The sequence below is a fragment of the Sarcophilus harrisii genome, chromosome 1 (assembly GCF_902635505.1).
Source record: "Sarcophilus harrisii chromosome 1, mSarHar1.11, whole genome shotgun sequence".
NCBI lineage: Eukaryota > Metazoa > Chordata > Mammalia > Dasyuromorphia > Dasyuridae > Sarcophilus > Sarcophilus harrisii.
This window is the reverse complement of record NC_045426.1, coordinates 706,909,866-706,922,405: the sequence shown is the minus strand read 5'-3', so window position 1 is coordinate 706,922,405 and position 12,540 is coordinate 706,909,866. Positions and strand designations below refer to the sequence as shown.

General features: G+C 56.8%; 1 protein-coding gene across 1 annotated transcript in view; it reads right to left on the bottom strand.

The window, feature by feature from the left end:
• Positions 1 to 3,291: 3,291 nt before the first annotated feature.
• MTMR3 (myotubularin related protein 3) overlaps positions 3,292 to 12,540 on the bottom strand; it is a 170,145-nt gene continuing 160,896 nt past the window's right edge. Inside the window, exons 17-21 of the mRNA XM_031948894.1 lie at positions 12,076 to 12,221; positions 9,932 to 11,279; positions 8,828 to 8,938; positions 8,301 to 8,389; positions 3,292 to 5,214 (exon numbers count right to left, since the gene is read on the bottom strand). Of these exons, the coding sequence (XP_031804754.1) occupies positions 5,043 to 5,214; positions 8,301 to 8,389; positions 8,828 to 8,938; positions 9,932 to 11,279; positions 12,076 to 12,221 (1,866 nt within the window). The 3' untranslated portion in view covers positions 3,292 to 5,042. The remainder of the gene's footprint in view (positions 5,215 to 8,300; positions 8,390 to 8,827; positions 8,939 to 9,931; positions 11,280 to 12,075; positions 12,222 to 12,540) is intronic.

The following is a 12,540-nucleotide window of genomic DNA, read 5'->3' as shown; positions in this document are numbered from 1 at the left end:
TCATTTCAGTTGGGCCCGACCCTTGGTAAGCCCGTTTGGGGTCTTCTCGGCAAAGATACTGGAGGGGTCCCCAATGTCCTCTACAGCTCGTTTGACAGATGAGGAAACGGGGAAAGAAGGGTGGAGTCACCCGCGCAGAGGCCTCCAGCCAGGCAGTGTCTGAGGCTGGACCTGGACTCGGTCGTCTTCCCGACTCCAGAGCCGGCATTCTGCCCGTGCCCCCGGTCCCCACGCGACCTCGGTCCCCCTCCCTCCCCGTCTGTCACTCTCTCTGTTTCTGTCTCTGACTCCCCGTCTCTCACACACATACTCTAAAAACGCCATCACACAAGAACGGCACCGACTGGCCGCCCCTAAGGAGACTCCACACAGCTCTTTAAACTGAGCAAGATTTGTTTTATTTTTTAAAATTCTCCTTTAGCGTCACCCCGAGCTCCACAGCCCGAGAGCCGACTGCTCTGGAGGGGATGGGGGATGGAGGTGGGGGGGGGGGCGGCCTCAAGGCCCTTCTGGACACGGAGCCCTGAGCCCCAGCTGTTCCCATCATTAGGGGGGACAAATGGTGACCGAGCACAGGGCAGAACGGACAGGGCCTGGGGCAGGGAGTTCTCAGCAGCATCCCTACCCCCAATAGTGTGCAGAGGTCAGTCTGGCCGGGTCAGCAGGGGCGCACAGAGGGAGCCCCCTTGTCCAAGCACGAGTCGACTGCAGCCGACAACTTCTGAGAGGGGGAGGAGGAGCTGGGGGCACAGGGTCGGGCTTGGAGCCAGGAACCGGTGCATCCGTCCCCGGTCGCCAGCTGTGTGACCAAGCTTACCTTCACTGCTTTCCTCATCTGTAAAGTGGGGATAATTACAGTAACTACTCCTTAGGCTCATTATAGGGACCGAATGAGGTGACAAGCACCTTACAGATCCCAAAGTGTGAGAAATGCTATTACTAGTAATTGGGGCATCTCAGGGGCACACTGGGTAGAGCACCAGCCCTCAAGTTGGGAAGACCCAAGTTCAAATCTGCCCTCAGACGCTTTCTGGCTGTGTGACCCAGGGAAAGTCACTTAACCCCAACTGTCTCAGGGGAAAAAATCATTAACTCATTCCAAGGACTGGCTAAGAGTCTGGAGAGCAGAGTTTTCCTTGGCCAAGGTCATCCCAACTTTCTCTGGACAGAGAGACAAAGCCGCCTTCTCCCAAATGCTTCTCTCTGCTCCGGCCAAGTGGAGGGACTTCAAAGGGCGGACTTCAGTTCCAGATTTTACAGAAGACCAATCTAGAAGCGGCCGGCCCTGGATCTCTGCACTAAGGGACTCCCCATGGGAAACTGACCCTTACTCTATTTAAATTCAGCTCCCTTCCCCCACTGTGAGGCTGCATCCCACCCTGGCTGTGCAATGAGCCACCTGCCCAGAAGGTTCAGGCACCCAAGGGGAGGGGGCTCTGGCCATGCACAAAAATGACAAATGGCTCAGGATTGCCAGTCACGGAGGCCACGGCTGCCCAAGCCGGCAAGGGGTGGGGAAGTCTAGGCCGCCCGCCACCCGAGCCTCGCTGGTCGTCTTGGTAACAAACCTTTCAAGTGATCTTGAAGCATTTCAATGACCTCTGAACCAAGCATCCCACCGAGGCCCTCCCCAGCCACACTTCCCCCTACCCTGCCTGCCAATGGCTGACAACCCAGGGTGGGGATGGGGGGGGGGGGGCAGCATGAGGAAGCCTGTACAGATGGAACAGCGGCAGCTGTCTGGCCTCCCCCTCCCAGGTCCCAAACCAAGCTTCAGGGGCAGGCCATGATCCAGGATGGAGAAGATGGACACACTAATACCCTCTGGGCTGGACCAAGATTCCCTCTGGCCCCTTGAGGCCTTCATGTGCTCCAGGGTCTGCCCTCGGGCACCACTGACCCGCAGGTCCTGGCCTTTGCTCACCCAAGAAGTCATCGGATCCCCAATGTTCTCCAGCAAGACCTCCCCCCCTTCTATCTCTGTGCTTGCAAGGTCAAGAAAGGCCAGGGTTAAAGTCACAGAATCTCATTTTGCCATAGCCACGTGCTCCATGTTTTCTAGCTCGGGGGCTCTCCCTCAACTTCGATGTTCTCAAGTCAGAGTCTGAACAATGGGCCCTCTCAGTGCTCAGGATCTCGAGATTGCTGGCTGCGGCCACAGTGACTTATCCCAGAAGTCTCCCAGGAGGCCTTCAGCAGAGGCGGCAGTTCTAGGGTTACTCTCCTATGGCTGGGGGACAAAGTCCGGACACATAAAACTCGAATCTGAGTGAGACAGAGGGCAGACAAGTTCCCCAAAAGTGGCTGAGCAGAGTGGAGGGGAGCCGCCATCCCTGGGGGTGGCTTGGATGATGGCCCAGGCCTCATGGCCCCGAACAGCCCATTCTGTCAGGACAGACTCATTGTCCTGTAGAACAAGGTAACCAGGTTCGCTATTGGGCAGGCACTCGCTCTGTGGGCCCGGCCTGAGAAGGGGCTTGCCTCCTGTGAGGTGGCGAGCCCGAGGCTCCACAGCTTCTTCCCAAACAGGTGCAGCTTTTGGCTCCTGAAGCTTAAGGGCTCAGATGCCTCCGCTCCAGGTTGCCCCAACTTTACAGCCAGAAAGTGACATGTCCCCTTATGTCCCGTGTTCTGGGAACGGATCATCCAAGTGCCTCAGGTGTCAAAGGCCCTCCCTTGGGGGAGCTCCCCTCCCCCCCCCCCCACAGGAGAATGGACGTGACACGGATTTCTCCATGTTTACAACACTAGTTGCTGCATATTGGTGATTAGGGAGGGGAGAGGGAGAAAATCATGCTGGGGGATGCTATCAGCTCTTGGATCCTGCCATTACCCTGAGGCTTAATGAGGGGGAGTGGTCTCCCTGCTCAGCCAGGGGCGCAACTCTTCGGGAGAGAACGGAATGGGGAGCGTTCTCTTGCCCTGATGGGGCTTCTTCCCCATAAAGTCACACCAAAGGGTGTTCTGGGAATACCCTTCCTTGTCATTGCCCCCCACCACCCGGGAATGCCGCTGGGAGGTGGAAGGACACCCGGGCTTTGAGATCCGGAGCCACTTGGATGGAGGACCCAGAGGGAGCCTGACACGCTCTAACAGCCAGCTGGCTGGGACGAGGCAGGAGTCGGCTAACTCTGGTAACATCTGGGTGCTTCCTGTTTGGGATTTGTGGCCAGAGGTGAGGACTAGAACAAAACCTAAGTCAGAACTCAGAGTGGTGTCCATGGGGGGGAGGAAAAGGGGGTGATGAGCCGAGGAGAAAGGAAGATTTGAAAGTGTTAGCAAACGCTACCATGCGGAACTCTAAACTTTATTCACTTTTATTTATATATTTAACAATTCTAAAGTATTTACTTCTTGCTTTGACAAAAAAAAAAAAAAAAAAAAAAAATGAAACAGAGGAGCGCTGTCCCCTCTGTAAGAGAAGGGTGATATGTACAGCTATGGAGAGTCACGGTTCCTCCTTTACATACAAAGAAAAATAATATTAATAAAAAAGTGCTTCATTGATCAAAAACAAGGGGGAGGGCCTACGAGCTGCAAGCATTTATTCACACTGTACATCAGACCCAAGAAACCCGTATCGTAGCCTCTGGCTGACCCGGACGACCTCCCCCGCTGTCCCTAGTTCTGGCTCGGAGGCCCCCCCCCGCCACAGATAGGCCCCACGGGTGATCGGGTGGGGGCTCCTGGACATTTTCTGGGATAAAGGCTGGGAAGAGTCCTCCGGAGGCCCCGGCAGAGCCCCTGGCAGCACAGGCCCTGATCTCAGAGCTCCTCCAGACAGTTCTACCCTGTTACCTGTTTACAGCTTTGAGTCCAAGAAAGCATGGTGCTCCTTTCCTGGAGGGAAGAGGAACCCATGGGTGCAAAACACGGACACCAAGACAAACCACCCCCACAAAGCTCAGCCTCTCTTCACCTTTGTTCCTGCTTCCCGTGTCCCTTCTCTCCCAAAACCACCTGGCCAAGTCACGGGCAGTTTCCCTACTGATATGAGGACCGCTCCTCCCAATGGATTTTGCTGTTACTGAGAAGCCAAAAATGGCATCAGGCAGGAGACCCCTGGAGGGCTCCTCCGTCTGTGGATGGCAGAGCTCAAGCCCAGCCCATTCACAAAGGAAAAGGGGAATGGGAAGTTTGGTTTCCTTTCTTGGAGGCTTGTACTTTCAGAGGCTGATTTCACCCTGATGGGGAGATCATGATTGTTTCTGGGGGTACCGGGGAGAGGAAAGGAAGCTGGGGCCTTCTGGAACCCTGAGTCCAGATTTCCCTGTGTGGGCCACATGTGAATGGGCAGTCCAGGGGACAGCTCCCTGCTGGGAGGGGAGGTGGACACTGGGAAGCCACCGCCCTCGGCCGGATCGTGCCGCTCCCACAAGCCCGGGAGCGGGCTTGGCCAGTATCGAGGAGACCCCACAAAGCAAGCCCCGGGGGGAGCGGATGAAGCTGCTCGCCCGCTAGGCATCCTCGCTGTGTCTGCAGGCGAGGGAGTCAAAAGGGGAAAGCTAGGCCTTCTCTCCTGCCAGCAGCCCCAGGGGCCCCCTGCAAGCATGGAGAGGGCATTACGACTCCCGGGGCCAAGCTCCCCATTTCTTCTAGCAGCAAAGGTTTCCCCAAACAGCACTACCTTGTGGGGTGGATGAGGAGTGATTGAAAGCATGGGCACGGGCGCTCTGCAGACTGTTCCGGCCTCGGCTCCCCCTTCTCCCGATGCCGGCCCGAGGTGCCTCTGCAGCACAGACTGACAGCGGGGGAGCTAAGAGCAGCAGGGGCTGATCCCGGGCCTTCCCAGTTCTCTAGCAAAACCAAAGCCCAAACACAAACCAGAGGAAGGAGAGGCAGAAGAGGCAGGGGGGAGGGGACAGATCCTCCACCCCAGCAAGATGCCCTAGAGTTCTGTCCATCGGGGCGGGTGGATCCCCGCCCCGCACTCCAAAGTGCGTGGGCCACAGGACCTTCTCAGGGTACCCAGTGTGCGCGAGGCTACCCAGGGGGGGAGCTGGCCCGGCCCCCGACCCACTCGTCCCCGACGGGCAGAAGCTTCAGTTTGAAGTGGCAGCGATGGGTTTGTCCAGTTCGAGGTCAAGGCTGGAACTCGTGGGGTGCAGGCTGTTATAGCAAGACTTGCAGACTCGACTGGGCTCAAATAGCTGCTGGCTGGGAACCGGCACCTTCTGGTTGCAACAGCTGGAGCAGAAAACATTCCCACAGTTCCTTAAGTTGGGAAGGGGGAGACATAAGAAATAGGTGACATCAATGATGGCTGGGTGTGGGAGAAAGCAAAACCTCAAAACACGCTCATCTGGGGCTCGGGGGGACTGCTGGGCTGAAGAAACAGGAGGTGCTGACTGGGGGCCAATATTTGGGGTACCAACTTGGGGTTGGCCCCTGTAGGGGCATTTAAGCAAAGGAGGTGCCGGCTGAGGGGCTCTGCAGGGTACCCGGACCCTGCCCAGGGGCCAGAGTCAGCAGCCTGAGGCCCATTAAAAATGTGGAGGCCAGAAATGCCCAGGTAGGGGGCGCACACATACGGCTGCCACACACACCCCGTTTTTGCCCCAATGCCCACAAAAACGGGCCAGAACAGCCCAACTGCTGAGAAAGCCTCCAGTCTCTGGGGCCCGAGGATGGCAGTGGTGGGTGGGGCATCTGGAACCATGCAAAGCCACAAGATGAGCAGCCATGTGTTACATGCTCCGAGTGTGAGGGCCAGAGGGACACGCACACGCACACACACCCCCTCCCCATTATTAGGTGTCAGTTGGCGGAGGCGCCCAGAGCTCATGCATCTCTGGTGAAGTACAGGGTTCAGATGACCTCGACGTACGCCCAAGGAAGGCGCGCAGGCCTTTTCCAGTTATGGACACATTAGCTTCTGATGCCACCTCCCTTCCTCTCCCTGCCTCTGCTCCTTGCCTCGGGCCTCAATTCCTGGCCCTAGGAAGCCAGACTGGCCCACTGGGCTCCCCCCTTTCACCCTATGCCTGAGGTCAGTCCCAACAAGCCCCACTGAGAAAGGCCCCCTTGGACCAGTCGCCACCACAAGAGAAGCCTGCCCTGAGCCAGGTCCCAGGAGAAGGCCGAGCGCCCCTCCAAGGGCGGGCCAACTTCCCACCATGGCTGGCTCCCCTTCATCCTTTCAGTTACATACTCTGGTGGGCAAATTCTGTTGAGCTCTTCTTCTTCCTCCTAAAGACCAGGAAGGTCAACAAAGGGAAGGACCATGTTTTCAGGGCGGGGGAAGAGACAAGGACAAACAGTAGAATGCAGAGGAGCCAAGGGAAAAACGCCCTTCTCTGGAAGGGAGAGGCTGGCTGTCCTAGAGCTCCCGACCTCATTCAGCGCTTCGCAGAGGGACGGCCCCCGAACCTACGGCTAAGCATCTTCTACTCTATTGTGTGAATCCAGGAGCTTGCATGACATTGGCTGGATCTCGGCCCAGAGCCCCAGAGACCAGAGCTACGCCCTGGGAGCTCAAGCAAGCGTGGCGGAAGATGCTCTCTGTCCAGCCTGGCCTGGGCTCCCAAGTCACAAGGACTCAGTTTTACTCGGCCAGAAGTCACCTGCAGCACGGACCTCTAAGAGCGCTAGAGCCTGGGGGCTCTCCCTGACTAAACGAGCCAGGAAGTGCCCGTTCCTGATCGGAGATGTCACGGACTGACCTGTAAAGTGAATTACACAGCAACAGCCCAACTGAGTCCTAAATGCCAGTCTCCTGAGAGGGGGACGTGCTCTGGTTTTCCTCCATTTCTGCACCTGCTGGCCTAAGCTACCCCAGTCCCCGGGCTCACGTCTTGGTGAGTGGAGAGAGAGAGAAAGAGGGAGAATCGACAAAGAGTTAGTTTGGAGAAGTTATCAGAGAAATGCAAGACATCACAGACAGCTCGTTGCAAATGCTCACCACAATGGATCAACACGGTCAGTGTCCCTGCAAGGAGGGGAGAAACAGCTCAATGGGGACGCTGCCGAGAGCCCTAGAGGAGCCAAGACTCCCAGAGCCCCGCTGCCGGAAGCCTCAGACCGGCCTTTGCTCCCACGGGGAAGCCGACCACTGCTGCTCATGGAATTCTCCAGTTCATAAAGAGCATCGGCCCTTTGGCCACTGTGGTCACCTTCAGGGGCTGTGTGGCTTTTGGACGATTCCAGCCCATCTACTTGGGCCAATCACAGACCGACCTGATCATTAGCTCTTTAAAGGCTGGTCATCCCAAGCTAGAAACTTCCAGCTCCCGAGTGTCTCTCCCTTCTCAGGCTCAGAGCTAGCTGGCCAAGCCACATAGGGCACAGTGGGAAGAAGCCTGCCGCGGCCTCAGGAGACACCAGCCCCGGTGTCTCAGCCCTGCTTCTACATGACCACGTGGCTGGATCAAGGCCACTGGGGGCTAAGGCTCCCCCTCACTACTGAAGGAAGGGTCCCATCCAACCCTATGCTCTAAACTCAAGGATCCTGCTCCCCCCCCCTCTGCACTCCATTCCTCACATGGTACTTTATATAAAGAGGGCCCTCAGGTAGTAATGTCTGTTGACTCCTAACAATCCGTGTTCTAATTTCCTTCCAGCTTTTAATAGGTTCTGCTGAAGTTCTCAGGGAACATCCAGATTTCAATCCTATGTGTCTGAGTAGCTCGGAGGGCTTAAGGGCAGGGAATCCAGGTGGCTGCTCAGGTACACTGGGAGACAGGTACGTGCCGAGGTAAGGGCAAAAGACCCAGCTTCACTTCTGAGCTGGTTTCATGATTTGAATGTGTTCAGAAAGGAAATGAAAACAAAAAAGCAACGGCAGTACAATCTAAAGCACAGAGGCAAAGAACAGGAGGCCATGACAATTCTCCGAAGTCCAGAAACTCAGCACAGATACATGTCCCAGAGGAAGATGCCCAGAATCCAGCGGGAAGGAGGAGGGTAGAGAGAGGCACACAGTACATTCTGAAAAGGCTCTCTCCTCATCTCCGGAGGGACGGCTGTCTCTGCTCCCTCCCACGCAGAGGAAATGGGGAGGGAGAAGCTGGCCCCTGAGCCTCTGGACCCAGAAAGAAGCGCTCCAACAGTAGAGAGTAACTTTAGACTAGAAAGCCGGGAAGGAGGAAGCTGGATGGCGGTCTTCCTCCTTTTCACTGGTCAGCAAACAGAGGCCGTTTGCATGATTTTTAAATCCACAGAAGTTGGTGTGTCCAAGGTAGGGCACACTTACAACGCGTGCTCCCCAGATCATGAAGCAGAGACTGAGCGGGCGCGACGGCCAGCATCCACCAAAGGACTGTGGGCACCCGGGGCCGACGAGGCAGGGCGGCGGGGCTTACCTGCAATGGTGCTTCCTGCTGGCGAGCCAGAAGGCACTGTCGCAGCCGTAGCAGTGAGCAGCCAGGTGGTCGGGAAGCCAGCGGGTCATCTGTAGGACAAAGACAGAGATAGGTCAGCCGGGGGGACGGCGGCGTCGGCCTGAGAGGGCCAAGCCAAGGCGGAGGAGAGCAAGGGTTGATGCCGGCTCCTTCGGCTCCGACTCGAGAGATTCGGTCGTCAATAAAGGAAAGGTGTCCAAAGCATCTCCACCAAATTCCCCTCAGAGAAAAGAAGTAGCCAAGAGCTCCCCGGTTCCCTACTCCAGCCTGGGGCCCGAGCGGGCCCGTGACAATGAGTGCCTGGCGTGTGGGTGTTTCCTGCTGCGTCTCAGAGAGCGTGTGGAGCTAGAGCTGGCAGTCGAGGGCACAGAGCCAAGGTGCCCGAGCGATGTGGTGCCGTGCCGTGCCAGGGGTCCTGCCCTAACAGAAAGGGGCTGGGGAGATCACAAACAGCTCGACGGTTAGCAGCACAGGGAGTGAATCTGTACCTCTGTGTCCTGTTTATCCACCTGCTCCCAGCTGGCTTCAGAGAAAATCTCTGTGCTGCAGCAAGACAAGCAGCTCTGATCCACATTGCTTTCCGAGTCGGGGATTGAGGTCTGTTGGCAAACAAACACAGCTGAACAGAACGAACCGGTCCCTCCTCCCCAGGGAATAAGGAAGGTGCAGGGGTAATGAGGGCAGCTGGGGGCCAAGATAAGCTTGCTCTGGGGGCCACTGACTTTCAGAAGCACCGCCCTGCTGGTGGCTTAAGAGAAGGAACAGGGGGTCCAGGACAGCAGAGTACTTAAGTGAGCCTTGTATCTAGACCACGGTAACTGGGAATGAGTGTGATCTCCCTTGGGATATGTCAGGGGCAACCAGGGATGTGGAACTGGAGGGACAAGGGAGGGTGGAGCTGTGTTCACAGGAGTGATGAGCCTCTGGGGGCTATAGCTTTCGCCATAGCCAAAGCAGCCATTCCTAGCTAAAACCGAGTGCTTTGTGCCTAACCTCCTTTCTCTGAGGGATCCTTGGAAAACGAGGAGACAAAGACTGAAAAGTCACTTTCACTTGGAAATGTTGGACAAACCCGCCTTTAATGAATGCATGCTTACAGAGCCAGGCCCGGAGGCCGGGCCCTCTGGCTCCTCCCTCAGCAGTGACAGTGTGACCACCCGGGCAAGGGACAGCGAGTCCATCGAATGAAAGCTAAGTCAAGAAGGCCTTCCTCCTTGGCAAGAATATCTGGCGCTAAGCCCACCAACTACATCTTTCTCCCGGAGCGCCAGTCCTTCTGCACATGCAATGACTCCGGCTGTTCTCAGGCCCCACTCAAAGAACATCTACCCCCAGAGAGGTGAGCGAGATGGAGCACGATGGACGGACGCGACCGTGGCGGCCCCGGGGCAGGCCAGCCAGGGGCCTCTTTGGCCCTCGCTCTCTCGTGGCCTTCCCCTTCAAAACCTTCCTTGGGGAGAGCCCCTTCAGGAAACAAGCTGTGCGGCGGCTCCTTACCAATCCCCTGCCTCTGAGCAGGAGAGGCGCCGGGCCCTGGGGCCCGAGCCCAGTCTCTGTAGGCGGCGGCGCCTGATGAGGCCCAGCATACTCACCACTTCATCCCCAAAGTCCCCATTGAAGCGCAGGGAACTGTTCAGGTACTGACTCTCCAGGCGGCTTCTGAGCTCCTGCACCTGCTTCTTCAAGGTCTCCACTTCCTGCTGGTGGCCTGTTTCTATCTGGCGCAAGCGCTGCTGGATGGCGTCTGTGTAGACGGGCATGCCATCATCGTCCAGGTGACTGCGAGCGGGCTGTTCCGGACTGCCGGCCGCCAGCTGCCTGCCAGGCTGGCCCGGCGACCACTTGGGGTGCACGCTCCGCAAGGGGATCTGGACAGAGCCGCCGCTCGCGGCAGACATGCGGCGGCTCCAGGGCCCTTTGACCCGACCACGCTCTCCCTCCAGACAGTGTCCATTCGGGGCGGGGTATCTCTGGGGCACTGTGGGCCCGCCGGGCTTCTCCGTGGCCTTGTTCTCTGTCTCCCGGGCTCCGTTACAGACAATCTCCTCTTTACATTCGGCTAAGGGCAAGGCACAGGAAGAAGGCATTGGGCTGTATGAAGTCCTGGCTACTTTTGATCCTGCCCTGGCCCTGTCCACCAGGCGCTCCCCATCAGCTCGAGAATGTTCATCATCCCCACTGTCCATGAGGCAAGGTCTGTGACCAGCCCCTTGGGGGAGCTGATCGACTTTAGCCCCCACTTCGGTCAGGGCTTCCACAGAACTTTCCACTGTGGGTGTTCTCACTCCCAAGGGGATAACTGTGGACAAGGAGGGGCCGTAGGAAGCCTCAGGGTACAGTGGGGCTTGATGGCTGTCCGCACTCATGTCTCTGGGAACACAGCTGCTCCCTGGCTCTTCCACAGAAGCCTCCTCCAGGCTGTCGCTCTGAGGGGGATCCTGGGCATGACTCGGCAGCTCGGGTTCGTCAGGGTATCCCGGAAAACCCGCCAGAAGCGGATGAGCACTGTTTCCTGGAGCAGCTGTCAGGTCCTCCAGAGCTGGCTCTGGTTTTTCAGGGCGCTCAGTGTCCTCCTGCTGGCTCTTCTCATTCAGGGGAGCCTCCTCTTTGGCCTCCACCACATCGGTGCTGCTCCGCAGGGGGGTCTCCTCCAGACCCCCGTCCTCTTTAGTGGCCTCCTGAAGGATGTTCTCCATCTGCCCTTCTGCCACCCCAGCGGCGACTGAGAGCTCGGCCCCCCCCAAGGCCTTGGCCTGTCTGCCCAAAGTGTCCCCGTCACAGGGCTCCTCGCCCGGGCCGCCCAGACCGCTCAGCTCCAGGGAGCGCCGATGTTCCTGCCACCGCTCATTGAGGCTGGGGTCACTGCTGCGCCGGCTGGTCGGGGGTACGCCGCTGTCGCAGACTGTGGTCAGGTTGTCAAACGACCGCGTCTTTGGTAGCCTAGGAAAGGAGAGGGCGGAAGATTAGAACCTCACTGAGGGGACCTTGTGATTGGTCACTTATCTCACTGAGCCCACTCCAGGGATCCCAGAGGCCAGGACCCCTTGGACAGCAGGATGAGCATTCGGGCCCTGAATCTGTCCCAGCCACCCCAGGATTCCCTGCTCATCTGGTGGGCTCTGGACCCACCCCAGATGATCTAGTTGGGTGAAGGTGATGGGCCAGTGAGGAAGGGAAGAAATAGTGCAAGGCAGATACAGAAATTCAATGCTCTGTGTCTGTGAGGACTGAAGGAACTCGAGACCATCCTTGGGTGCCCAGGACAAACTACCGAGCTTCAAAAACTATATCTGTCTCTCAAAAAGCAGCATGCTTTGGTCAACATATATAAGATCACTTGCTGACTAGGGGAGAGGGTGGGGAAAGGGAGGAAAAAAAAATACAGGAATTTGTAGGGGTGAACGTCAAAAATTACCCATTTATATATTTTGAAAATAAAAAGCCTTAAGAAAAAAAAAGGCAGCATGTCTGCACACATGTGTATGTGTATGTATGTGTGTGTATGCACATTACCAACACAGAAAATGCTGCTCATTAATCAGCCAGCCAGCACTTCAGAGAGAGACCCCCAGAACAAATACGCTAAATTGTTTCACGACAAATCTGAAAACCTTATCAGAGCCAAGGTTGATACTTCCAGGTCCTGGCAAGTCTCAGACGCCATGGATCACGCCAACCCCTTCCTTCTGCATTCACACTTGCAGTCACACAGGGGCCTTCCAGGCCAGTGGCTCACCTACTCAGAGGCTGATCTTCAGGACTGGCACCGGGGACTGGGTATGGAGCACAGGTGTCATCGGCCGGGGTGGAAGGGGAGGGACACGGGAGGTACACGGCACTCCAGAGCATTAGGTTTCGTACATGGCACACTGGATATAGCACCTGAAGGGGAAACAAGTGGGAGTGCGTGCTGATCAGACCTGGTAGCATGCTGACATTCTGCAGACAAGTCAGAGGGAGGCTGGAATAAGCTTTAAAAATCAGTTCAGTGGGAGCCGCTATTGGAATGGGGAGAACACTAGACTTGGGAGTAACGCGATTCAGCATGGTTGCCGGCTCAGCCACTTAGCATTGTAATACTGGGAAAACCCCTTCCCTTTGAAAGGGCTAAATTTATAGTCATTTTCTCTGATTAAGAGTCCTTTTCAAAATACATAGGGAATAGAATCCCTAAAAATTAGAGAAAAACAATTCTGAGGAG